Raw genomic sequence first — 26,734 nt, 5'->3', positions numbered from 1 at the left:
GCACATCAGTCATGAAGTGAACTCCTGGCCTGTATTAAATTGAGTAAAAATTTTATCGTTTTCCTCAATGACACTAAGATCCTATTTGAGACTACAAGACCAAGACTTAAATAAATGCTCAGAGCTTCCTGAATTCAATGAGATTGATTCTTCATATTTAGGTTGTACTTTTTATATCAAAAGTTTCTTGTATAATTTTTTGCCTTTTCATCATATTCTAACTTCATAGTTTGTGAACCCCATTAGGCTGAGAAACGTGGCTCCTTGGATTTGGGTGGATCTAGCACTCTATAAATGCTGTTTTCTGAACCTGGGAATTTAAGGCCTTGCCTTTTCTTCCCTGCTTCTTGTTCCTTTCAAGTTGCAGTCATTAAACTAGTCTCGCATTCTGGTTGGATGCAGTGTCTCTGCTGAAGAGGTTTTCCTTTTGTAATCTTCAGGGTTTGGGAATTTGAATAAGAATCGAAACTTGGATTTCAGTGTAGTATCACATTTTTTCCCACCCGTCCAGCTATTGGATTATACAGCTGAGATTATATAGATGGTTATACTCCAGAGTGGGCTGCCTCAGCAATGCCATGGCAGGAGCACTCTGGCTGGGAGCAGTGGGGGATCCTGCAACTGGTGAGAGCAGCTGCAAAGGCAGAGCATCACGTTTGTTTGTGCAAAAGGTCCCTGTGCCTCTACAGATGCTACTAAAAAGGACTAGAAGGGGTTGTGAAAGTACATTTCCTATTAGAGCAACATATCTATGTTAGTATGAACCACCATTCATCAGGTTCAAAGTTTCCTGACAGATAATGAAAGTTTTCTTTAGGATGTGAAGGGATCTTCAAGGTCTGTGTTGCCTTATACTTCCCTAGCACTTGCATTTTCACACAGGATGAGCTGTCTCATTTGGGGAAAGAAAAGATGTATACAGGTGAATGATGCTGCATACTTAAGGTAGAAGGCCAGCATTAATTCGTTAGTTATGCCTGAGCTGTGGAAAAGGATTATAGGTAAGGATGATGCACTAGAAGTCCACAGCATGAGGAATGGGCCCTGCCCTGAGATGTTGGCATCCCAGTGGGGGGTCTAACCTAAACTGGTGGGGGAAAAAGGTGATTGAAGTGGTTTGACTGGTCACTCAGTAGGCTGGCAATATAGTTCAGAGAATAGAAATTAGATTTTTTGGAGAACCATTCTGATGTTCCATTTACTAATCCATACCAAGTCTTCAGAGCTTTTTAGTGATAACATATCCCACTTATCCTTCTCAGACAATTATTTTCTTTATCCTTCCCTAAACACACAGAAGATAACTGTTATTGTGAAATACAAAATTTTCAGTGTCTAATGTTAAATATTCAATTTGGTTGTGATAACTTACACTTGTTTAATTCTGAGACTCGAAAGGCAGTGAGTGCTCTAACTGGAGAGAAGCACAGCAACTTCCCAACAGCTTAAACCAGAAATGGTGATGTTCCTGGAGATTTTAATAAGAGTTCAAGACCTTTCTGTTGATTTCTTTAGCTGCTGAATAGAAATAAGAAACCGTACAAAAAATTTTTGGTATGGTTTTATATTGGAGCTAATGGATACCTTGGTATTCTGTTCCTAATCATAACTACACCGATTGCTTGTCATATTTTTGAGGGCTGACAGCAGAAAATATGTTCATTTGACACTGACTAGGCTTCTGTGGGGAGTGTCCTTCCTGCAGAATTCACAAGTGCTTCGGAAAAACCATTTCCTGACCTACAGGTGTTTTGGCTCTCTGTTTTTACTTTCTGTCTCTTCAGGAACATGTTAGTGTGTGTGTGTTGGGGGAGGTGGGGGGGAAGGGAAATAAGGTGAAATAAGGTGTACAGCTTTGGGGCTGTATGTGTAGGAATTGTATGTTTTGAGAACTTTTTCTTTCTTTTTTTTTTTTTTTTTTGGTTTGGGACAGTCCTGAGAGTGGAGGACTGTCTGCAGTATCTTCAGAGCAGGGAATCTTTTTTGACTCCTGCAGCATGCATTCTTGTGTGATCTTTTTTTTTTTTTTTTTTTTTTTAGTAAGCCTTCTTCCTTGAAAAGGCCAAAATGAAACCTTTTTGTATACTTAAATGATGGGTTTTTTATTTTTACCATTTTATTTTTTACATCTGGTCAGGTGCTCACACTGTCAAATTATCTGTTAGCTATCACCTGCCCTGGGAAGATTGGTTCTTCTGAGCACGATTGTTTCCATGTGAATGGAAGTTTTCTGTAGTTATCAGGCAGTTTTCAGAAGTTGTCATAAGTTGCATAGGCTTTAATTTGTGATTAGAGATGAGGTTAAAACTTACTTTGCCTCCCTTAAATCTAGCTGTGTATAAAAGGCACTTGGAAGATTTGGCTAAATTCTTCTATGCATTCTGACTTCACTGTGTTAGGGGGTAACCTGAGAGCACTGTATCCAGTAAGCTGTATGTTAGCAAGTTATTGTGATGGCATCAAAACTGAGTTTGTAGCTTTCTGAATCTTCAATGCTACTATTTTTTAGTAGTGTGTGCAAAATTTGACCTTGATTTGTATCAGAAACCTGAGCTGTCAGCCTTCTTTTCCATACAAAAGTATCCTTTTGTCTGACTATCTGATCTCAATTTTTGAGATGCACATATATCATTATACACAATCCATATGCATTTAACATTTAAAAATGTAAACTGTAAAGAATTCATGTTAAGTTGAATATTACATAATTATAGAAATATTAAATAGCTCCTTTCTGTATGGCTGTATGAATAGCAGTGCCCCCCAGTTGATGAGCAGATTAATTTTAGATGTACTGTATTGGGAATTGAGAAAACATTTAGAAAGAGAAACTGGTGGTCTTTTGGGGGGGGGGTTGTTTGTTTTGTTTTGGTACCTTCCCCCTCCCCCCCCCCCAAAAAAAAAAAAAGACTGCTCTCTTCTCTAAGCATATCTTTTAGTTTGTTTTAACTTTTGATCATCTTGCCTGGAGATTGTGCTGTTCTTTTTTAGAAAGTGAAAATATTGGCATAATTTACTGAAACAGGTCACAGTTTGGTCAATATAGTATTTGCAAGTACAGGATGTTTTTGCTGGCTCCAGCACCAAAGAGTTTTCTTTACTTAAGTATCAAGTTGTTAGCACAAACCCAACAGGTGCTGTTTCTGAATTATGGATGATTACACTGTTGCTTTAGTTTGAATAAAGGTCTAGGATAAAACACTTTGGGTTATTCACAGAAGTAAGCTTCAACACATACCACAAACACCAAAGATATTTTTATTTTAGTGCAGACATTGCATATACTTGTCTGACAGAGCTAGGGAGAGGAAAAACTAACTCTAACAGTTTTGTATTTTGCATACTACACTATAAAGAAATCTAGAAGAAACCTGTGTAATTATATGAAAAAATATAAGAACATATAATAATTCCCCTCTTCCCTTTATTTTTAAACCCTCAGAGGTTATATTCAGGAGACACTTCAGCAAAACATTTCTTTAAAACAATGAATACATTTCTGGTTACACCATAGCCAACATTAACAAGATGGCATTGCTGGTGGAAGAAAATAGAGCTCAAAGGCAAGTCTGTGCTGCAAGTACATGTATCTGTAGAATAGACTAATGTGCCTGTTTTTAAAGGAAAAATAGTTTACCTACCTAACGTCAGAGCCCTTCAAATCATGTGCGAAGATATGTGTAGCATGCAGAAGAATAGAAGGAAACCTCTGAATCTTAAAAGAAAAGCTTGAGGAAATAAGGAAAGGAACACAAACTAAGGCAGTCACACGGGAAAAACTGCTAAAGTAAAAGTTTGGAAATAAAAGGTACATGTAGCACTTTTAGTCTTTTTAATATACTGAAGTATAACACTTGAAGTATGCTGTAACACTGAAAACAGGTAGTTCAATATGAAGTAATTAACAAATTTTGACAAAAGACTGGTGAGGGAAAAGGTTTAAAAGATTTTTTATATATATATAATTCATCTTTAGCATCATAGATAGGGAGAAGGAAAGTGAAGATTTGTTTGGAATTAGTAATTTCTGTTCAAATAATTTGAAAATTAGCTATATGATTAGTAAAAATTCGGTGAAGAGAATGGGTCTCTTACGTGTTTCAGTTCATACATAAATTTACAGCATGAAGTTCTAAGCAGTAATTAGAATGTTACACAGTTTTTGCATGGAACAACATTCAGTCTTTTTCTCAGCTGAGCAGAGGCATTCAGCTTTTAGTGCTTTCAGAACTATTCTGGGTATTGGGATCTTGTCATTGTCCACTTAGACACAAAAGTGTTAACACAGCAAACAAGTGATCTCTCTCTAGCTTGTGAAGTGAACAGGCCAGTTCATGAAATTTATGACATACTTATTTGGAATTTCACCAAATATATTTAATCCAACCTGAATGGGAATTTTCTCATAGACTTCCATGAACTTCTGAAAGGATGTTAAATACTGAATCTACAGATCTGTGAATCTCATTGTTAGAAAAAACAGACTATGCAAATGTCATGAAGTATTTATTGCATAAAGGATAAATGAGTATAAACATATGGTGCCTTTCCATGGACAGACTTGCATATGCAAAAAACTTTCTTTGGAAGTTGCCTTGGAAGCATGTAGAGCTTCCAATATTTCATTCAGACCACTAAATTGGACTTTCTCCTTTTTCCCCTCCTCTCCACATTACCATGAAATCACAAGAGATGGGAGTAAATATACTCCTTAATTCCTTTCTTCTCTATCTTTTCCTTTCTCCCAAGAGATTTCAGGGAATCATTGTTAAACATTGATATTCTGGCTCTGTGAGACATAAAATGTGAAGAGGTTGCCTTCATCTAAAAGGTGAAAAGACTAGAAGGTTATTGGAAAATACAGGAGGAGAATAACTATAAATAAACCCTATGGTAGTACATTAAAGAGATTATCACACACCTCAAGACTAATTCTGTCTTACTGGGAAAACATGAAAGGAGTGATACTCACTTTCTTTGAGTGGGTATCTGTATTTGATAATTTCTATATTTCATATATACTTACAGCAAATTAAAAATATTTTCAGTGGATTGTGGGTGGGATTAACCTTTTTCAGGCATCTCAGTTGTCCTCTCTTCAGTTAACTCCACTCTGCAGGCCAACAGTGAACTACAGCAAAGCTTTAGAGTAGCTCAGAATTATGTTTCTGCATCTGATCTGAGGCAGTTTTGAAGTGGATTGCGTTGGCGCTTTATAGGGTTGGAGGGAGTAGCATTGAGAAACTAGGAATGATAACTTTCCAGCAAGGCTACAAAACACCAGATTATACTGCAGCTAAAAAGTGTCATACTTTTGTTACTGGAGTAAGTCTCAATATTTCCCTCTGTTATTCTCACATACCATTTTATTTTTAGGTGGCATTCTATATGGGCATAGAGAAGAGGGAAAGACAGGGAGGGGAGAGGGAAGGAAAGGTTGTTGGACCAACTACCTTAATATGAAAGTAGCCTGGTGAAGTGGTGTGAAGATTTGGATCGCTGGAGTAATTCTCAGAGCTGTGGATGTGTGGGTGGGTAAATGTTAAGATCAAAGGTGAGTTGTAAATTAACATCTGAGTATTGGCAAGGTTTTGCATTTATAAGGTTTTGGGGTAGTGTGTCCTTGTGTAGATTGTGATTCACTCACATGCACTACTGTATGAAACTGTTATTCTTATGAGCTCACCACAGGAGAGAATACTGCAGCATAAAGTGAGGGCTTGAGACAGGTAAGCATGCCAGACAGTATTTCAGATGGGCTCCATTATGTTATCTTCTAGGAAGAAATGTGTGGGATGCAGTAGTATTTTAAGCAACAAGCTGATTTTGACTAACATAACTATATGCATTTGAAACAATTGGATAGGCACTAATTTAGAAGGTAAACTTCAATAACAATTTGACAGCACTTTAGTGTCACTCATCAATCTAATAATTTAGTTATGAAATATTTTTTGCATTTTGTCCAAAATATCACTGCCTGGCAGAGCATTAGATGAGATGGCTTCTTAGGTACTTTCAGTAAGGAACTTGCAGGAAAACTGAGAATGAAGGGCACAGTGTCAAGCAAAAGTAATTACCTTACTCACAGACGTGAATTTCTTGAAATACTTGAGGACTGCAGTACTACAAAAATGAGGTATATAATATTTCTCTACTGTCAGTAACAATCAGAGCAGCTTTGTCTCAGGATATTAGCAACTGACTGGTTAAAAGGGATAGGTCAGGAAAGGTTGGGCCCCCCCATATTTCCCATCTGCTTAGTCTAATCAGAAGAGAATCATTTTTGTCACTTCTTCGCTTTAATAGAATTGTCACTTATTCACCTTAATAGAAATAATTTACGTTTTCTTCCATTTTAAAAAAAGGAAGATGGGGGGAGGGAAAGGAATTTCAGGTTTGGATTGAAGAGTTATTCCCAATAGCATTTGGGGGTATAAAGGGATGCGATGGCAGAGATTCTGTCTTGTAGGAAGTCACCTCAAAGCAGTACCCAGTCTCTGCTTCCAGTCTTCAAATTACACCCTGTTTCTATATGAAGGTAGAATGGAAGCTTATGCATGGGTAGGGCAAAAGGTCACAGAAATAAGAGATGGAAACAATCTACAAGACTATGTTAAGTACGTTTCTGTCAATGAGATGTTGTTTCCTATAATACAATCTTAAATACTTTCTTCATTAAAATTTAAACCACTCAGCTCCAGAGTAAAATAATTCTGTTCCTTTTCCCCTTAAAAAATAATGTGCATATGTCTATTGAACTTGCACTGTTATATTTGAAAATACCTTAACAGGCTGGTTTCTAATGAGCATTTCTTTTCTGATAACGGTGCACTTTTTCTAGAGCAGTGGAACAGTTCATAAATAGTTAATTGGAGCAATAGCCATACTTGTGAACTTGAGTAACAGTCTTCATGGTTAACTTTAGTCATTCAAACAGACACACTGCAGCTTTATCAGGAAGAGCAACACTCTCCAATTTTGAAGAGGATTTGGAGTTACCAAGAAACTTTGGAATCTAATTCTTTTGGATTATAAAGCTGAAACATGTTTGCTTAAGGAAGTAGTATCACAAATAATCCAATTTTTTTTCTGTAAAAGTATTTTTGTAAGACATGATACCCATTGAAATAAATTTGGGCTTAAGTTAAAATGTTGAATGCCTAGCTTTTATATAAAAGATTGTACATTTTACATCAGCTGATTTCAGCTCTTCAGTGTATATAGTTTATCCCTGCCATCTCTTTCACAGCATTGGAATTTAAATATGTATGTCATGTTTCGTTAATAATATGGAAATGAATTGAGTTGCTGTATTTTTAATGCTAGCTCTTCAGGTCTAATTAGTAAAGAAATAATGTAAAATATAATAACCTAAGACTTAATATCTTCTTGATCACAAGTCAAGCCTTCTATATAATTTATTAAACTAGCATAATGTCCTTAAATTTGAGGTCAAGATTTTGCAGGCTTAGCAGAGATTTTTATGCATAACGGAAAGATGAAACTTTAAAAATATTATTTCAGCAGTTTCATAATTTAGGATTGTGACCTTATGCTCTAAGAATAATTACGGCACATCACGATCAGCAATTTATCAATATTCATTCATAAACTTCTTGGATTTTTTTTTTAAGGCAACCATAGTAAATTTAAGCTTTAAGAAGCACAGCTACTTGCATTATTTAGTTTTGGGGACTATGACTAGTACCTACAGTATTTATGAAAGCCTATTTTGGTCTATTCTTTTCCTGTATTTTTATTTAGATGTTAAATCTGCTGCTGCCAGTTGAGACCAGTGTGTTTTAGGAGCTATCACAGTGACCACAGAGAGTCCCTAGGGCCTGCATTTGTGGTTGCCATGTAAAAGCTTATTGATCAGCTGTGCTTTGGCTGTGGCCACCATGAATTTGCTGTGGCTGCATGAGTGGTTCCTGCAAAAACGTGTTGGGAGGGGGGGTGTCATTGCTTTAGACTGTAATTATAATGGCAGAAAAGGCACAAGAATTTATGCAAGCTTTAAGTCAGGAAAATGCCAAGTGTTTCTATGACTGCTTAAAACTAGTCTGTGGCTTTAAATGTAGTGGTGTTACACTGGTCTAGAGTTGGGATGGTCACTGAGCTAACACAAGGAAATCCTGAATCAGTGGCATAAACACTGCAACAGTTTATTAAAATATCCATCTGTCATCTCTGACGAAGCATTAAATGAACTTCTACAGCTACCCACCCAAGAGCAGCTGGCAGCAAAATAGCAAAAACTCTTCTATATCTGTCCTGTAAACATTGCAGAGAAGGGGAGCGGGCAGCAGTAGTACTCCTGCTGGATTATTTGGTCAGAGGGCACCGCCTGGCCTGAAGCTAGGCACAACTGTTTACAGTCATTAAGGACAAGAGATGGTTCCTCTGAAGTTCAAGAATGCAAACATTCAACTGTACAAAAAGAAAGATTACAGCTCATGCTGTAACCACTCTACTTTAGAAACTGGTGTCATCTGTCACCTCTTGCAGCAAAAAGAAACTTCCATCTTTGCTGGAATAATGGTCAGCAGACCAGTTGGTTGGGTTGCTGAAAAGATCCTTTGGAGAATTGGTCTGGTTGAGGACCAGTTAATGCAATTTTACAGCGAAGGAAATTTCAGAAAAGCTCAGAGAACAGAATAAAAGCCTGTGTATGGTCTTTGTCAGGCAAACCAAAGCTTGTAATACCATAAATCTCGAGGATTTCTTCAGGCTTCAGCAAAATTCAGCTGTCCAGGCAATCTCATGAATTGGCAACTCTGGCAAATATTTTCTATCAAGGCAGAATGTCGGAGCCTTTTGCTGTCAGAAAGGCATGAAGCAAGGCTTTGTTCACACCCTGATCTGCCTCAGTATCTTTTAGGCAAAGCTGCTTCTTGACCTATTTGGAGACTAATAGAGGAAACTGCATGCAATGTTGTCATTGGTGGAGTTTCCAACTTTCAGCAATTTCGCATCAAATCCAAGGTCACTCAGCTGACAGCCTGCAGCCTGCTCTCTGCCAGTGACTGTGTGTTGGTTTCTGAGTGCTTGAGAGCGAAGTACTAACTCTCTTGATTGTTCTGCCAAGCAGCTCGGCCTCAACTCTGGTGCAAGGAAAACAGAGGTTCTGCTTCAGCCTCGCTCTGCTAGAAAGAAAGCATGAACATTAGCAGTGCAAGCTTGACATTTGCAGACAAATTCTGCTACTTCTGCAGCAAGTTCTGAGTGCTGTGCTTGACAACAGAGTCATGAAAGAGGATAACAAAAGGCAGAGCAGCATTTGTGAGATTAAAGCAGTGTTTCTGGAATGAAAGAAGCGCTGAACTTCAAACAAGTGCTTGGTATGCATTTACTTTTATTAACATTCCTCCATATGACTATGAAATTTGGATAACAGCCTTGTTCCTTCCAAGCATTAACCAGTTCCAATTGAGCAGTCTTTGAGTCCTTGCTGATTTAAAAGGCCTGGAAAAGAATTTTAGGTGTTGGGTTCTTACAAGTGTTTTCAAACACTCAGAACCACTGTTTCCATAGATACAGGAACACCAATGTAGATTTTCAAAGAGAAGGATGGACAGAACATGACCCAAAGTCCCTTTTTATCGCCTGATTAAAATCAGAATGGCTCAGAGGCAAATCCAGGAAATACTGCAAGGACATGTTCAAGAAAAATCCACATTTGGAGTCCAAAACCACACATGAAGATGACTATAGCCAGATACACCATCCACTGTGGTGAAGTTTTTGAAGATTCAATAACTAGACTTCTGTGTTTCTATGGAAAACTAGAATATATGAGGGAAAATGAGCAAAACAAAAGTGAGTGAAATGAGATGAGATACCTGCAGCTGCTAAGTGCTGCAAAAGCTTTTTTTTCTTGTCAGTTTAAATCAAAAAAGCTAACTGTTCATGCACTGAATAAAAATATATGTATCATCATCATAATGGAAACTCTTTTTTCCAGAGGTATGCAAAAGAACTTCAGAGACACATAGATGTAGTTGTTAGCACTACTTCTGATATGCAAAATGACAGGCCCACTGACTTGTCAATGCCATTTTTAGAAGTAAATACTGTGCTTCAGTCATCTGAATTTAAAAAAAAAAAAAAAAGGAACCTAACAAAGTGGTGTTTGACTGTATCTGATCTGTTTGGCCCTAAGTCTTCTACTTGCTTTAAACAGAGTAGTAGGATTCCACCTATGGGTGGTATTACAGGATGCGTGGAGAAAAGTGAAGTCACAGACTGCAGTTACAGCAGCTTAACTCAGACAAGTTGGGACTTAGAGCTGTTAACAAGTTTTGTAATTGCTGGTTTCACTAATGATAAATTAGTTCTGAATCAACTAAATCAAATATTCATTTTTGTCACAAAGTGGGAGTCCCCACCCCTTTCTCTGAAAGTACCCTCAGGATACAAGAAAGAAGGTAATGCTCTGACTGCTGCGGCAGGCTCCCGTGTGCATCTTCAGGGTGCTTTCAGCCTCTGTGTCTAAGTTTTTGAGTGCCGTGACACAAAAATGGTGAGTGCCAGAGGCTGTGTTGACCACAGGCATGTGAGAGGTAGACGGACTGGCAAGAAGAGAAGTCAGAGGGGGTTTGTTTCTGTGTATGGATGTGTGTTCAGATGCCCTTGTTGGGACTGAGGGCAGGTTCTTCTAAGGAACTTGTGTGCTTTAATTAAGTAGATATGCTTATTGAATAAGCAAATATGCGTGAGGGTCCAAAGCTCTAAAGTGATTATAGGATTTTCGACATTTTTCCCTGTTGAATTATTGGTTACAATAGCAAGTCCAGGAGCTCATCTTCCTAAGGAAATTAAGTTTATGTAACCATGCTGTCTACGTGTTCCCCACCTAATAAGTTTTGATTGTCAGCCAACTTCAACTAAATTTGACAGTGGGTAGCTATTACCTACTTCAATTTCAGCTGTTATCTCTTCCCAGTTTCATTAAAATAAGTGACTGGATGAAAGAGAGACGCCCAATTAGTGCCCCCACCAAAGGAAAGGTGATGGTTGAATTTTTCTCCTACAGAACGTTGTAGATTCCAAGCACGAAGAAGGAAGACTTAGGAAACGGAGTTTCATTAGTCCTGCTACTCATCAATGAGCTCTAAGGATGACAACTAACTTTTTAAAATGTACTAAAACCATTTTGGAGTTTAGTATTTGTTCTATTTTGTATATGCTACTTGGGTGTAAGGAGAGCAGATATGTAAGTAAGGAAAAATTTTAAGTCTCTTACGTTTTGTGACTGCATGTCAGCGCACCAGAGCTGTGCCTCCCACGCCAGGAATTACATGGACTGAGATGGTCTGAAAGCTGCAAAGGGGTGCAAATGGGGAGCAGTATGGGCTTAACAGATTCTTGAGCAGTTTATAGAAAGTTAACTTAGACTGCTGCAATCTTTTCAGTTTTAGGCGCTCAGAACTTACTCTTTGCTGAATCTATCTCATTCTTCCCCAAGTGCTTATACTGCATATTGTACACCTGTTTATAGCAGAAATAATTTCAGCAGTTGCAGGGAAAAAAAGTCACATTCTTTGAGAATGGCATAAATTGCTTAATGGGGCAAAGAATGTCTGTTTTCAGGTTCTTTCTATTTGGTTTTAATTGCACTCTGTGAGACTTGTTATGTCAATATAATACTATGATTTAAAAATGAATGTAAAGATCACAATCCTTGCTATAGAAAACTGAAAGGCTGCGCACTATATAGAGGCCGCGTAAATAAGATCTAGGGGTGATGGCTTAGACAATAATAATGGTTGCTAACTCTGCTGTGTACACCTTGATTACTTCATGTAAATTTTTAAAATTTATGCATAAGCACATAATTATGCATGCTTAACTGTCAGTTTCCTTCTAGAGTTGCATGTTTTTGTGCACAAACAGTTAAACATAATTTTCATGATGAGGAAGAACTGATGGTATTTTTAATTACTATACCAGCTCTTTTTCCCACTGAAGTTAAATGCAAGCTTTCTTCCAAAACCAAGGCCTGCTATATATTGTAAGGGATTTTTGACAGCACGCAGCCAAGGATTTAGGAGAGAAACAGTGGTTATGTTAGTTGCAGAGCACACCTTTCTTGGCCTATGTTTTGTTGAATGTTCTCATTTTCTTTTAGTCTTTGCTATATGAGTTTCAGCTCTTCAGCCAGAGAGCATGGTAGATAGGGCACTGTGTATCATTAATATGTGAGCAGTAGAATGAATTTCAGCTGAATAAAAATGAATTCTTTGACTTGCAATTGTGAACATTTCTAGTTTGCCTTGACAATCCTGTCAAGGCAAATTTGAACTTTGTCAGCAATTGTGATTGCTGTGGGAGAATTACCAAAAGTCTTTGCTCTAGGTATCAGTCAGTGATTTCAGCCCTCATCTGCTCTTTGACCAAAATTTTCCATGGCACTCGGCAAGCTATTATTTGTCACTCTGACATATAATGGAAGAATATTTTAATTGATTTTAAAATTAAATTCTAGTTATTTAATACAGTATAACTGTGTTATATGTCAGTGGCTATACTTGCTGTGAGAATACAGAAAAGAAATTTGAAAGGTCTTGGATTTTGGATTATTCTGAAAGTACACACACTACTGATTTTATTTGCTGCTTGTACAATTATCAATAGAATTCTTATGTAATGGGAACAGAGGTTTCCTGTTTTGTAATTATAATTAATTTTGTAAGGGATTCTTGATTGTAAGCTCTGCATCTAGTTACTAAAGTCTGTATCTTCAGATGTTCAGTAGTACTGTAGCTTGAAAGTCTTAATTTTGGAAGGGGAGAGGGTTTAAACTACTGACTTTCAGCTCTGATGCTGTTTTATTTTACAACCAAACTAAACCATTCTTCTGTCATGATCATCCCAGGTCTAAAATAGGTATAATTCTATCCAAATTAAATGGCATGTGAAATTAATGTTTGTGAATCACTCCAAAGCATACAGCACAAGTGCATTTGTACACATGCAGGTTACATATATACTGAAATATGATACCAGATACTATAGTAGTAGGTGTATGGAGTGTCTTTTTAAGTGCTGGTGGTGCTGACTAGTTCAAAGCAGTTTTTTCTATGCTTCCATTGCAAAACAAAGCTCTTTTGTCAGAGATAAAATGGAGAGGGGAAGAACCTAAAAAGATGAGTGCTCACATCTTCCTACTCTCTCCTTCTTTCCAAGTCCTTCTGCTTATCTGGCTTTCCAAATTAGGAGGAAGGAAGTAAAGAAGTATTTACATTCCTTCCGCAATAGCAGCTCTAGAAATTAAGCTTTTGAATACTCGTTACTGTATTTCTCTTTTGGCCCATACTGTCTCTCCCTCTGCATAAACTACAGCCAAGGAAAAACAGAGGGACTTGAAGCGTACAAAGTAATGTGATGGTCAACAATATTGCTACCAACAGGTGGGACTGTACTTTACCTTTGTGTAAATATAAAAGAAACGATCCTCACAGGTTGTCACCTTGTACAGTAGAAGTAGGAGAAGTGGGAAGTGATATCCCTGTCTGGTGTTGCTATTTGCCATGTCCCTTGCTAATCACGCGATTTCTACAAGCAGATATGAGACCTGGCAGGAACCGTTTCCAAGATGTATGACCCATGAAGAAATTCACGGGTCATACAAATAAGAATGAAAACAGGGAATATTTTTAAAACTTTGAGTTTCTATCAGTGTGTTTATTGAGAAGGTACCACAGAGGCCTTTACCATCAGCTCATAATTTTAGACCAAGAAGTTGTTCATATAATTGCTACAGCTGTGCAGGATAGATAGTTGCCTCCCGAAGGAAAGGAAGAAGGATGATTGCATACCTGTTTGTTTGCCCTGAAGAGAAAATGAGAAGGCTTTCTTACCTCACCCTGGTCAGGGAAAGCACAATGTGAAAACATGAGAGAATCCTATATGGAAAGTTGGCCTATAGAAACAGCCTAACAGGGGAACTTCACAATCTGCTTGTGAAAAAAGATAACGTATGGGTTATATCTGTGGACCAGACAATATGTGGAATAGCACGCCTGGCAATAGAAGCTAGTACGTTTCTGAGAGGGTTTCTGTTTTGTTTTTATTTCAAAGCACTGACTGTTAATTCTCAGCCTTAGAGTGACACCTTCATACCAGATTCAGCATTTGAAGAAATGATGGCTAATGAACTAGCTAAAAGTATTGGAGGAAACTTGATTACAGATTATTTGCAAGCATCCTAAGAGTGAGATAGAGAGACTGTTTCCCAGGTGGGTCCTAAGCTAGATGATGTTTGCAGATATGCGCAGGCTGGAGGTGTAATTGCCCAAGCAAAGAAGCCACAGTCAGGAAAATTAGAAATTGTTGCACTAGGGTGAGCTTCCCCGCCTGTTAAAATAGGCCACGTTCTAGGTCACATAGAGCTTAAGCACACAGCTTAAATACCTGTTCCTGCATGTTTGGAGAGGACAGAAGATGATGATGCTCTTGTTTAACTCAAGACCTGAAATAAATCTGATTTGTAGAAAATACTAGTTGCTGAAGGTGAAAAAAATTTTGTATTACAGAAATTCTGATTACAGGAGTCTATTAAAGTTGCTCGTTAAGATGGCTACCACCATTGAGGGTCCTATAGAGAAATATTAGAAGAGAAGTTTCTAGCCATTTATTTTGTACTGGGGTACCATCTACACAGTGACACCTAAAGACCGAAAAGAAAACTGAGATTTCTGTGGATTCTTTGAGGAGAGCAGACGTTGGAACGGCAATGGATAATAAGTGATTAACAATGGATGTTCTAGCTAGTGTGACTCTTGTGAAAGACTGTGAAAGGCCAAAAAAAAAAAAAAAAAAGTAATCTCTAAATGATGTGAATTGTGCACCTGGGTCCAGAATTAGCATTGGGAGAATGGGGAATATTAGAAATGTGTAGGCAGGTTTGAAGGATGAAGGGGAACTAGGACTGGAAGAAATTGGGAAAGGAGCTTGGGATGTATGTGGTTTGAAAGAGGTGCTCCTTAGATAAAAGGTTCTTTCAGTTTACCTTGGTCTCTGTGTGTAGTGGGAAGCATTGTGGTGAGATGATGTGAGGAGATGTTGCTACTTTGGGCCCAGTCTTATTTTTCCTTCTGTGCTTTTCCTCTTTCTCCTAGAAGCTGACAGGTGTGAATCCTGTTTCTGGTTGCCCTGTATTGCCTAGGCAAAGCAGGCGTATTCTGCTTACTGTGACCTTGCCATGGTCCTCAGAGGTCACTACTGTTGTCTTATTTATTACACTGTCAAAAGGTAGCAAAAGCCAAGAAAAGGGACAAGGGGGGAACTGTAAAGGAGACAGAAGTGGAAAATGCCCTGGCTTTTCCACTTTCTAGCTTTAGAAAGATGTTTTCTTGGTGCTGTGGAACCAGGAGAGTGGGAAAGACAAATCTACAAACTACTCTAACATCTTGCTACTGTAGTTTCCCAGCCCAGAGCTGCAAAAGCTGCTTCTCATTTTTTGTATCAAGTAATAATTATATGCATTAAAAAATCATGAATAGCTTGAATCTCTTAAAATGGCAAAATGTTAGTTAAAAGGAAGCTTTCATTATTTCAAGTAGTGTTTTTAGAAGTCTCGGATAATATTTCAAAATAATGTGACTGTTTGCCTTTTAAAACACCTGTTAGTCAGAGATTGTGGTAAAGCTGGAGTTCTGCTTTTACTGTATTGTCTGAAACAAATGCTAAACTGGATACTTTTCAGTAAAGCAGAAGGCACTGCACCTGACCTTGTTGAAAATTACCTTTTGATTAAGATCATCTTTAGAAGATTATTTCTTTCCCAACCTTCCTTTTACAAAGATATGTAAAACTCATTGCATATTACAAGATAAGTAAATTCTGCTGGGATTAAGAACTTCTCATGGTTATGGACCAGAATGCTATTACTCAGTTCTACATCACTGACTCCTCATAAACAATGCTGTAAGATGTCTGTTGCATTTCATTTTGCCTAGGTCTTGCTTATGAAGTTTAGATTGTTGTGCAGGCTTTGCTGCCTCTATTTTTGGTTTGTATGTGGAATTACAATATAGCATACAGTGCTACTGTTGTGCTAATATGCTTTCAACATACATACTGGTGTTGTCTTGCTGGTTGTGAGGGCAAAAGGGAGTTGGAAGGGAAAAATATCCTTCCCCCCCATTAGATTCTTTTAGCTCAAGCAATAATTATACGTGTTGTCTTTAGAAGTCTGTGGGATTGCTTTTATGAGTAAAAGTTTGCCATACTGGGGCTTTTATTTGACAAGTTGGAAAATAGCCTTTGTTCCCGTGGTAACCTTTTTTGTGCTTTGGTGCATTTTTTCCCTATGGTTTCATGGTTGCTCTGGAGGTTTTTCTATTGTGATGTTTTAATCCCCATTAGACTGGGATGGCAGTTCAGTTTACTTTTTGCTATTCTGAAGTATTTAAATTTTTTCTTTTATTTGAATACAGATGTCTTGTAAACTTCTTGTTTTGCTTGGTTAGGGTGTTCATGATGTGCTGGCTTTGTCTGAAAGCATATCATGTGCTCAGAAGACAGAGTTTGTAATATGTGATTAAGTACAATTAGATTAAGCTGCTTCTGTTTTAAACTAATATTTTTCATATAGGTGATCTTTTAGGATGTATGCTGAGGAGCCTTTGGCAGACATGCCCCATAGATGTCTTGGCAACAGAACGATGTATCTTTAGGTTGAAAGTGATCAAAACTCTGGCCTTTTAATGTCATTTCAGGTTGCTGTGTGAAGAGTTTCATATAATAAGGATTGCAAGCAAAAGAAGTGCCATATTTGTAGGAATTACTTGGTTAGACTCTGAAAGAAGAGAATGGAAAAAGTAGTGAATTTTCTTTTTGAAAAGAGGAGACTTTTTTTTGTTGTTGTTGTTTTTTAAGAGATGTTCTTACTACAGGTAGCATCTGTGTTTGGTTTCTGAGTATGTTTTCCTTCGTTCCTGCATATTGAGTTTGTTTTTGTCTTGGAAGCCCACAACAGTAGACAAAACAGTCATGCAGTCTTGTCTTGCCTGTAATTCCTTACGGTAATGATTTCCCAGTGGTGCTAGCATCAGCAGGTGAAACTCGCTTGAATCATTGCATTTTATGCAGTTTTAAAATATTGCTGACCAAGAAAGCAGCAGAGCATCACCAAGTAAACACTACTATGCTCTCATAAAAGAGTGAACAGAGTGCATGATTAGTTTAAATATTTTTCAATGGTGAAAGGTGAGATGGTGCTATGAAAAATGGGATTTCCAAACCTGTGTCACTCTTCCGTTAGTCTTTTCCATTAGTCACAGTGGGTGAGAGGGTACAAGAAAAGAAAGAGTTAAATGAATCCCCCCACTTTCAATAATTAACTAGATCATTTTCCAGATAAACTGTTCCTGCCTTATCTTGCTATACAATGCATTGCAATTTATAATCAACAGGACAAACACCAACATTGCATGCATTTAAACTGCACTAATTCTGTAAGTGGACCAAATATTAAAAGTCAATACAAATGTCCTTTTAGGCTTCCTGTTGTTCTGTGGCTTCCCAGGTTGGAGTTTTGCTCATAATAGTAAACTTCCTGTCCAGGTTAACCATGCCATTTGAACAGATGGCTATATTTCTGTACTAAAAAATTGCAGAACAAGTAAATTTTATTTCTCTGGGGTGTTGGATCTTGTTAAATTGTGACAGTAGTTAGAAGAAAAGTGCATTTTGGGAGAATATTTGGAGCATATTATTCTTCAGAATGTCTCTGATCAGTAGATCAGTGGGTAAAAAGTTGAATGATTTCCCTAGGAGATAAGTGCTGCTCAGTTTCAGTCCACCAGAACACACATTTATTTACACTTAAGCTTATATTTTTCTGTAGTCAACACATTATTTGAAGGTAAAATTTGGATAGCCAACTATAATTACTACCAAAAGATTTTAGTAGAGAAGGGTGAAGGAAAAGTCAAGGCTTAGAGCTGGACTGAGCAATATGCTGTGTCCTGTCCACATCCACTATGGTAAATGGAAATTGGAGGAGCGTAGTACACCTGCTTCATTTTGTAAAATCAACATATGCCTTAAGGTTAATCTAAATATGGGAGCCTATTCACTGGTGACATCAGTCATCAGTTTCAATCTCTTGAATAAATACTGCAATTTAAATACATTTTTTTAAAATCCTGAATGAATCTTTTTAAGTTTGGGGGGTTGGGAGAAAGGGCAGAGCCTTTTCTGTTACAAGTGTTTGTTAGAGATCATTTGTTAACATATTGAAGATCCAGGTATGAAAGTGGGATATATGACCTGTAGGCATCGCTAAATAAAGTAATTAAATGTGACAGCTGGAGTTGCTGAGGAAAGAAACCATATCATTTTGTAGTTTGCTCTCTCTTAACTGACTGTGCTTTCCTCTGATTTCTGTGTTTCATCTTAGTAAGCATTTCTTTAAAGAAAAAGGTATAAATACTAGATTAATTTTGTAAGCTATATTTTTGTAATAGAGTTGCAGTATCTGAAGTCCAAACAACAGAAAATTCTGTTTTGCAAAAGAATCTGTGATTTAAAAAAAAAAGCTTGAGACTATCTGTTAAATTAAATGTAGTATAAAAACTGTTTTTTTTTCTTTTTTTCACTTTCTTAAAAATAGACCTTCAAAGTTATAGATGGTAAAAGAAGTTCATTCTGGTGAGATACTGATTCATTTTTTAATTACAATGAGCAGCAGTGATTGCCTGAGTTCTTCAGCATTACCTAAAACAAAACCAGCAAACAAAGCCATCCAATTAAGAGCTTCACGATTCTGTAGTTGGGATGCTTCAAAAATAATTGCTTTGTAGGGCAAGAAGGTGCCAGTTTCTGGCAGGTCGTTCTTCCTTAATTGAATTTCCTGAATATTTCAGTTGAATGGAAAAATATACTTTCAGTGGACATTTTTGTTATCTTTATTATTCTAGTAGACAGAAATCATTCAAAAAAAATGAAATCTTTCCCTGACCACTTATTTCTTATGAACTGATACAGTACTCCAGATGCCCAAGTAAGCATAAACTACTTCGTGTTACACTTGGTGCCTAATATCACTGAAATATACACTTAGCTTCCCTAAAACATCCAGATCTTGTTGCTCAGGATGACTTCTGAGCCTTAAAAATCTTCTTAGCTTCCCCCCCCCCCCCCCAATATGGATCCTGTTGTTTTATCCAAGGTAACATAGCCAGTTCTGTAATGTCAGTCTCCTTAACAGGAGTAGGATAAGGCTCAGAGAAGCTCAGTCAGCAGAATTTGCAGCTAGGTTATTTGGCAATTTGTATGCCTTGCTACCAAAGTTAGAGGGTAGGCGTTGCTGTGTCTGCATGCAGGAGTATTGTTGCTGAGGCTTAGAGGGGTTTGTTTGGTTTCTGTGTTCCTCCTTTAACTCAGCATTCATAGAAGTCCCATGTGACTGCCTTCTCTTCCTAAAATCTGATCATTTCATCTCTGTTTTTACTTCTCTATGCTTTCTTGGTCTGCTGACAAGAAGATTGGTTTATACAGTCTGACATTTAAGAAATACCATTTTCCAGTCTGCGAATCTGATTTACGCGAGTAGTTGTAGAAGAGAACCAGGGTACATTTCCTGCAGTGAAACTTTTTAAGAAAATCAAGCTGCACAAGATGAAACTGGTATTAGGAAATGGTAAATGCCACTGATAGAGACTGTGATAAAGATCTCTGTGTAGTGGACAAAATAATCTGTTATTTTGACCAGTATAACGTTTTCTAAATGACTACCAGAGTTGTCTTGGGCAGTGAAATTATGATGTCTGTGTGGACTTGCACAAAAATAATTGAAGGAATGTGAAGGAATGTGAAGAGGAGATGCTTATGCTGTGACCTTGGCTGGCTGAGTAAATGGCGAGTTAAGATCCTAGGAGAATTGGGCAGAGAAGCAACAAGTGGAAGGAAGCACCTCGGAATGCAATGTTAGCTGTAGGAACCATGAAAAATTCAGGAAAGATTTGGAAGGGGAAAAGAATACTCTTTCCAGTGTAGAGTTAACTTTGTGACTGGTCTCTGGTGTGCGAGCAGTGTGGGTGGCTGTGCTGCAGGGGTGAGCTCTGTGCTCCCAGGCACCGAGGGTGGCCCTGGGGCAACCCTCACCTGCGGGCTTCCCTTGGGTGCCTGAGTGGGACCCGCACTCTGGCCCCGTGCTCAGCCAGACTAGCCAGATCACAGGTTTTGAAGTACCACTGAAATCCAGTATGCGGTTGTTGCTTTTGACCACGGGAGGGTTAGATTTGGTATCTGCATGTATTTCAGCGTCAACTGGGATGTGGTCAGGTGCCAGCCATTGGAAAAAGAGCTCTGTCTGTGACCCGGGGCTGTTCCGAGAAGCTGATCTGGAGTTTACAGCTATTAAGGAATGAGATGACAGGCCAGAAAAAAGCCTGCTGGCAGGCTTCTGCATCTTGAATCTGCTAATTCTTCTTCCTCTTAAAGCTTTTTGATTTTTGGTGAAAATGTGATGCTGATCTTGAGTTCCTTTTGCTTTTGTTTTATTTTTATTTTATTCAGGTATATGCAGGTTCTTCTTCTACTTATTTTATAACCAGAAAATTTCTGTATCAAAAAGAAAAATCAATGTATGTGGAATTAAACAGGACTCATTTAGATCTAATAATAATAAAAGCACTTGGAACAAATTGGTTTGGGGTTCATATTGTGGCTTGTGCTTCTTTGGAAAGCTTTATTTTATTATCAGAGAGGAAAGGTTTGTTTAAACTTTGCTTCTGTATGACATCTGGTTTCGAAAGGATAATAACCTATATAATCAGCTTTTAAAATGCTGGATTATCTATGGTTTTATTGACTCTTCTTTACAAAATCTGTTATTTCTAATTAATTCTCCATATAACTATTACTAAAGCCAACTTGCAAAGACACAAATGAGTTTGATGGCAATGGCTAGTCAAGGTCAGTAATTAACTGCCAGCATTTGCACTGTTGAAGATAATAAATCAGGCTTATTTCTAATCACGTACCCTACAACGTGACAATTGCTGGTGGAGCCATCTAAGCAGCCATTTTACAAATCATTTAGAATATCCATTTGGCATCATTAAACTGTGCCCTTGGCTGTAAAATTGTTGTGATAAAACATGTATGTTCTGTTGAATTTCTTGTACTTGAGTCCTGCAGTATTTTTTTAGGTTGGAAATACAATGGTAGAGGTATAAAAGTAATAAACCCTAATCAGACTATAGAAACCACTGGTATCTAAAAGCAGTGATGAGTAGCCAGCAGATGAGCTAGGGCACCATATCATCTTTGTTGCGTTTTCAGTTAGAAGTTTATAATAAAGATAGATTGCTGTTCACAAGAAATTTTCTGGATCAGTAGTAGTCCCTTGTCTAAAAGTTTGGGAATAGTTTTAGAAGAAAAATTTCCATTTTTAATTGAGTGTTACCTGATACTGGATTATCGGTCTTTTTTAGTGAAGCACATGCTAATTATCTTGCTTATTTGGGGGGTTGGAAATTTTTGTGATTTCTTAAGCCTGATAAACATATGTCCTGTCCTCACGTATAATAGATAAGGCACATGCAATTCTTTCCTTCTAACCAAGTGATTACAGCTCTGTCTTGATGCCCCAGTTCTGACATTGCAAACATTTTATTACTGAGCACTGAAAGGTATTTCCAGACTGCAAACTATTGTAAAATTTCCCGTATATTAATAAAGTACCAAATTTATAAGAGTGAAGACAGGCGAGCTCTCAGCTATGTGGTCGGTGGGTTTTGGCAAGAATAAACTTCATCTGATGCTCTTGGTGAATGGGTCTTTGAGCTAAGAACAAGGTAGCTCTGCACAAACATTACATTCCCTGTTCTTATTATAGGTAGCTCAATTTGCTGTTTTAAAACTGTTAAGTGTCCGAGCAATACTTGTCAGTCGTTAATTTGGACTTGGGCAAATGTATAATAGCAGTGTTTTCACTTGGTCTGAAGATTAAAAGACTCGGTCCTGCTGTACCCTGTTGATGTCATTCGATTTAGGGTGTCATTCAAATACATATTTGGCAGTAGCCCAATTGTTGTCCAAGAAATCAATTATAAAGTTCTCGATCTTTGTTTATAGTATCAGTTCTTATTTGGACCAACTGTTATATTTTTCAAAAGACAGAATGATGTATTACATAACAAAACTTTTCACCTGGATGCTAAGAGTCAAACTGATCTACAAAGAAAGAATTAAAATTAAGTTAAGGTATACACTTGTTATAATCTACTGAATTCAGTGTCTTGTTTTTATCTGTTAAGTGTTACCTGCCTGTAGCTTTCTCCAAATTCCAATTTACTGTAGGATTGCATACTTGCAATATGTGGGATTTTTCTAAGGGAAACTAACTAAAAGGGAAATATTTAAGTAGGATAGAGCATGCATGAAAAGTAGGGCTATTTTAGTGGAGTGTTTATCTCTATAAATATAATAGGGTATAGAGCTATATTGAATAATTAAGTAATTGATTTAATAAAAGTGATAAACAAATGTGTTTGTGTCATTAAAGCTGAATATCTGGCCTTGAATTGAGGGCAGGGGGATAGTTTCTTCACCAACCAGATCTTGATGCAAATCTCATTCACTATGGCCAAGTCATTAAGAAAAGAATGTCAGTGTGAATATAAAAGGGATTTAGGAGGAAAAAGTGTAATGATCTGTTCAACCCTTACTGAGAAAAGAACAGCTTCCATGGAGAGAATGACTAAATTTGAGGTTTAGCAATATGATTTGAACATAATTTTAGAACTCAGCATTTTATTATTTTCATGAATGTGCAAACAGCACTGTACCTCCTGTATGTAGTAATATAACTGCATTTTAAATTGGAAAATATTTTGGTGTGGCATGGATGAAAAAGAACATAAATTTAAAAAAAACAAGCAAGGCGCTGTTTGGTAGTATGCAGTGAGAACTTAAGCTGGCAAAAGTTGGTGGAGATTTAAGTACCAACAGCTAATTTCAAAGCTTCTTTGCAATAGAGTGGGAATTGCTCTGTGTTGGATGTTCCTTTTCGGAGTAAAAATATCTCATCTGTATTTTAACCTATTTCACTTTTGAACTGATTAAAATGATGTATGGAAGTAAATTGCGTTTTATTCCAGAATATTAAGCGTCTAACTGTGATGCTGTTGCTGAATAGTTGAATATATGCTTTATATTCAAGCTGTACCTGTATCTTTCAGCTGTATTCAAGCCCTTCGTCTAGATAAGTGCTGTATAGAATATGCTATAGATAATGTCCTAGGTAGGCATTTAATGACAGTCATGGATCAGCTGCTGTCTCAATTTGTCTTCACTGTTTTTTTAACCTAACAATTCTAAAGAATAGCTTATATTAAAAAAAAAAAATGCTCCCCCACCATCTGCAAATCTTACATGACAATTTATTTTCAACTGAAAATAAGAAATACACACACACACACACGTGTATATATTTGTTCTAAAATGCTATTGTGATATTCTGGAACCTTCTCTTTCTCCATAGGAGGAGCTCTCTCACTGAATTACCTTTCTTTAGGTATAAAAAGAAAAAAAATTGCATAGACTTTTTTTGGGGTAGAAAGACTATGCATTATGGCAGTCATATGGTAAGAAAATTTTTGCTGGTTTTAAGAAGAAATGGGAACATGCAGCATCAAAATTGGAAATGCCTCAAGGCATTACAGTGGAATGTCAGAATTGAAATGTTTAATTTTTCAGACAAAAGATTGCAGTTTGCAGTGAAAAAGCAAAAAAAAAAATCATTTTGAAGGAGTTAGCTTTCCGAGCTATTGACATTTTTTCTAGAAAGCAGATGCCTTTTGAAGAATTTTGCTTAATGAGAGGCTTTTTTTCACACAGTAAGAACTGTGTTGGAGGGGGAAGAGGGGTTTTTACCCATGTCCCATTCTTAGCCTAAACGAATCAAAATGTAAAGCTAAAATACAACACTGAATAAGTAATTCTGTTAAATCCTGAGGTACCTGCCTTTTCTTACAGAGATATTAATACAGTGTGCCTAGATATGACTGTGACTTGAGCAAAGAAGACTTTTTTTAACCCATATTTGGTGAGACTTTCCTTTGTCTCTCTAATAGACCAGCTAATGCCATCACCTAGCAATTATCAAATAGTGTTATGTTATGTAATGAAAGTATAAATAGCATAAGGAATAAAACTAGGAAATCTAACAGACTAGAAAGCAGACGAGAAGTACTATTTTGAACATTTTGATTAGTATGTGAACACTGTCTTTTAAAAGCTATTTGCTTTGGATGTTACAGTAAAGCTGCAAGCCAGGAGACTTGTGGTTCTTGATCTAGAGTGACATTCGTTCTGTGTCCCTGGATAAATTGTTTGACCTCTTTATAGCTCTTTAAAGGAAAATATAAAGTAAAAAAAGGCAGAGTGTGCATACTTGAAATTTCCTAAGCAAACTGGTTATCTTATGTTTGAATTATGTTTTTATCTTATGTTTGAATTCAATACCTGTGAACTTTGTTTTCCAATGACCGACTGACAAATACTCTGTGACCTGCAGTTTGAACTATCGAATTATTTCACCACTGGCGTAAAATTTTTCAGGGTTGTTTTCGTAATTGTTTGACAGCATTCAAAATGATAATATATAAAGAAATGCAAGAGGTCATATCTGCCAGGAGAAGAAAGGCTACACTGAAGGAAAGATTCTCCTCAGCCCTTCCAAGGCGTGGGAGGGATCCAAAGCTTTCTTCTCCTTTAATCTGGCACATTTCTCCAAGCATGCAGATTTTATTAGGGTGCCATTTCCAGTTCCCCAGGGAGGGAGGGAGGGAGGAGACTCACTGCATCATGAAATGAGTGAGTTGTTTTTGAAGAAGTTGTTTTTGTCTTTTAGAGCTGCCAATGGAAAATATTTCCTAAAGATATCTTCAGAGAGTCATGGTTAAAAACCCCACAACAAAAATACACCATGTTTTAACAATGTGGTACATAGTTGAAGCTGGGTTTGCAAGATGCATCAGTCTCTAAAACTTCAGAATGTTTTCCAAACCCCCTTCTTTTCTGGCACCTATGGTACTATAGAAAGATACTGTATGCTTGTAGAACATAAAAATGTTTCAGAGCTGCTTCAGAGTTTAAGCTGTTCGATTACAGAAATATTAGATACAAGCTCAAGGTAGTAAGCCAGGATGCAAACAAGAGAGTGCATACCAGCTCACTCCACTACTCCGTAAAATTGTCTTAGCAGTTTTATTATGGGTATACTTTAACTATAAAGGCTTGAAAGAAAAATAAACAAAGCAAAAAGAAGAAGAAAATTTGTAGTTATGTGGTCATTGACAGAGTGGTTTGTTTTTGTTCTTTATTTCCAGTTTTAATCATCTGCCCTTGTGATAACTTCTCACGTTAGCATTGATAGATTATGGATGTTTTAAAACAGACTTATTTACTAATTAAAGCAACTCATGTATTCAACCAGGCATTGCCAGTAAGAGTTGTGGTTTCCTAATTGTTAGGTACTCTGAGCAATATACCTGTTGTAAATTCTTAACTGACCTTTGCCTTATGGCAAGTGTGATTTGAAATAGTCATAACTGTTTTGTGTTTTTTGTTTGTTTGGTTTTTTTCCGCTCTAGCTCTTCACTGAGAAGTGTATCAACTGGATCTTCAAGACCTTCCAAAGTGTGTTTGGTGTGCGGAGATGAGGCATCTGGATGTCATTATGGGGTAGTTACATGTGGCAGCTGTAAAGTTTTCTTCAAGAGAGCAGTAGAAGGTAAAAAAACACAAAACAAAAACCACCAACAACAACAAAAACAAGACAAAATATGTGCGTAGAGTTTTTTACACACACACACACACACATTTTCCCTGTAGGTTTTCTCCTGTTGATGAAGTTCTATGTCATTAATATGAAACAAGAATATTTGTTGAATGGACTCCAATTGCATGTGGTATTATGAATGTAGAATATGCCGTGATGTTTTCTAATGTACACCCTTTTAAAATAATGTATGGTGTCACTTTATGCCACTACTTAATCAAGGTTCTGCTCCTTCCCCCCCAATCTGTGACTTTTTTAAAATTTCTATTGGGCATGAATACAATTGATGTAAACATGCTCCTGCCTCTCCTGTACCAGAGGATGAATAGGGATGTCTCATCATGCTTTGACAGCCTTTTATGGCAGCACGATTTGCTCAGGTCAGTTATCTACCTGTGCGTATCTCTGGTGCTTTGGACTCATTTATGCATCTCTTTATCTGTCGGCAAAAGAGAAGTGGCTTTATGGTACTGCAGTGGTTTGGTAAGGAAGCAGGAACTGATCGTCATGCATCTCTTAGAGATCATGATGCTCTACTCCTTCATTAAGGACTAGGACTTTGTATTTTAATAGCTTTGTCATCACACAAGTGCTTAGCTGACATCTCCCTATTCCATGTTAGTTATGGCATAGCTAGTCTTTCCTGGGTGCCATGATGGAGAGAAGTCAGTTAAGATTACTTAGAGTGCTGCAGGACATCTAGTGGGGTTTGCCTCTCTATGACTTGGGTTATTAAAATAAAAGAAAATGTTTTACCTTTAGAGACTTTGTAAGCAACTTCTTCAAGTGATAAAAATAAGTTTTTAATACGTGATTAAGAGTTCATGATACATAAAGAGTATAAGTACTCTTTACATAAATACTATTTACATAAATACTGTATGACTTTTTGACATCTTTGCTGTTGAGATGTTCTTATAAACCACTGGA

At 37.2% G+C, this 26,734-nt stretch overlaps 1 protein-coding gene across 4 annotated transcripts in view; it reads left to right on the top strand.

The window, feature by feature from the left end:
• The window catches only part of NR3C2 (nuclear receptor subfamily 3 group C member 2), a 229,885-nt gene that overhangs the window by 104,737 nt on the left and 98,414 nt on the right, over positions 1 to 26,734 (top strand). For all 4 annotated transcript variants that reach the window (XM_067297802.1, XM_013951706.2, XM_067297803.1 and 1 more), the window contains one exon: positions 25,617 to 25,756. In XM_067297802.1, the coding sequence (XP_067153903.1) occupies positions 25,617 to 25,756 (140 nt within the window). The remainder of the gene's footprint in view (positions 1 to 25,616; positions 25,757 to 26,734) is intronic.

Source organism: Apteryx mantelli, chromosome 5 (assembly GCF_036417845.1).
Source record: "Apteryx mantelli isolate bAptMan1 chromosome 5, bAptMan1.hap1, whole genome shotgun sequence".
Taxonomy (NCBI): domain Eukaryota; kingdom Metazoa; phylum Chordata; class Aves; order Apterygiformes; family Apterygidae; genus Apteryx; species Apteryx mantelli.
The sequence above is the reverse complement of the archived record's forward strand: the minus strand, read 5'-3'. Positions and strand labels throughout refer to the sequence as shown.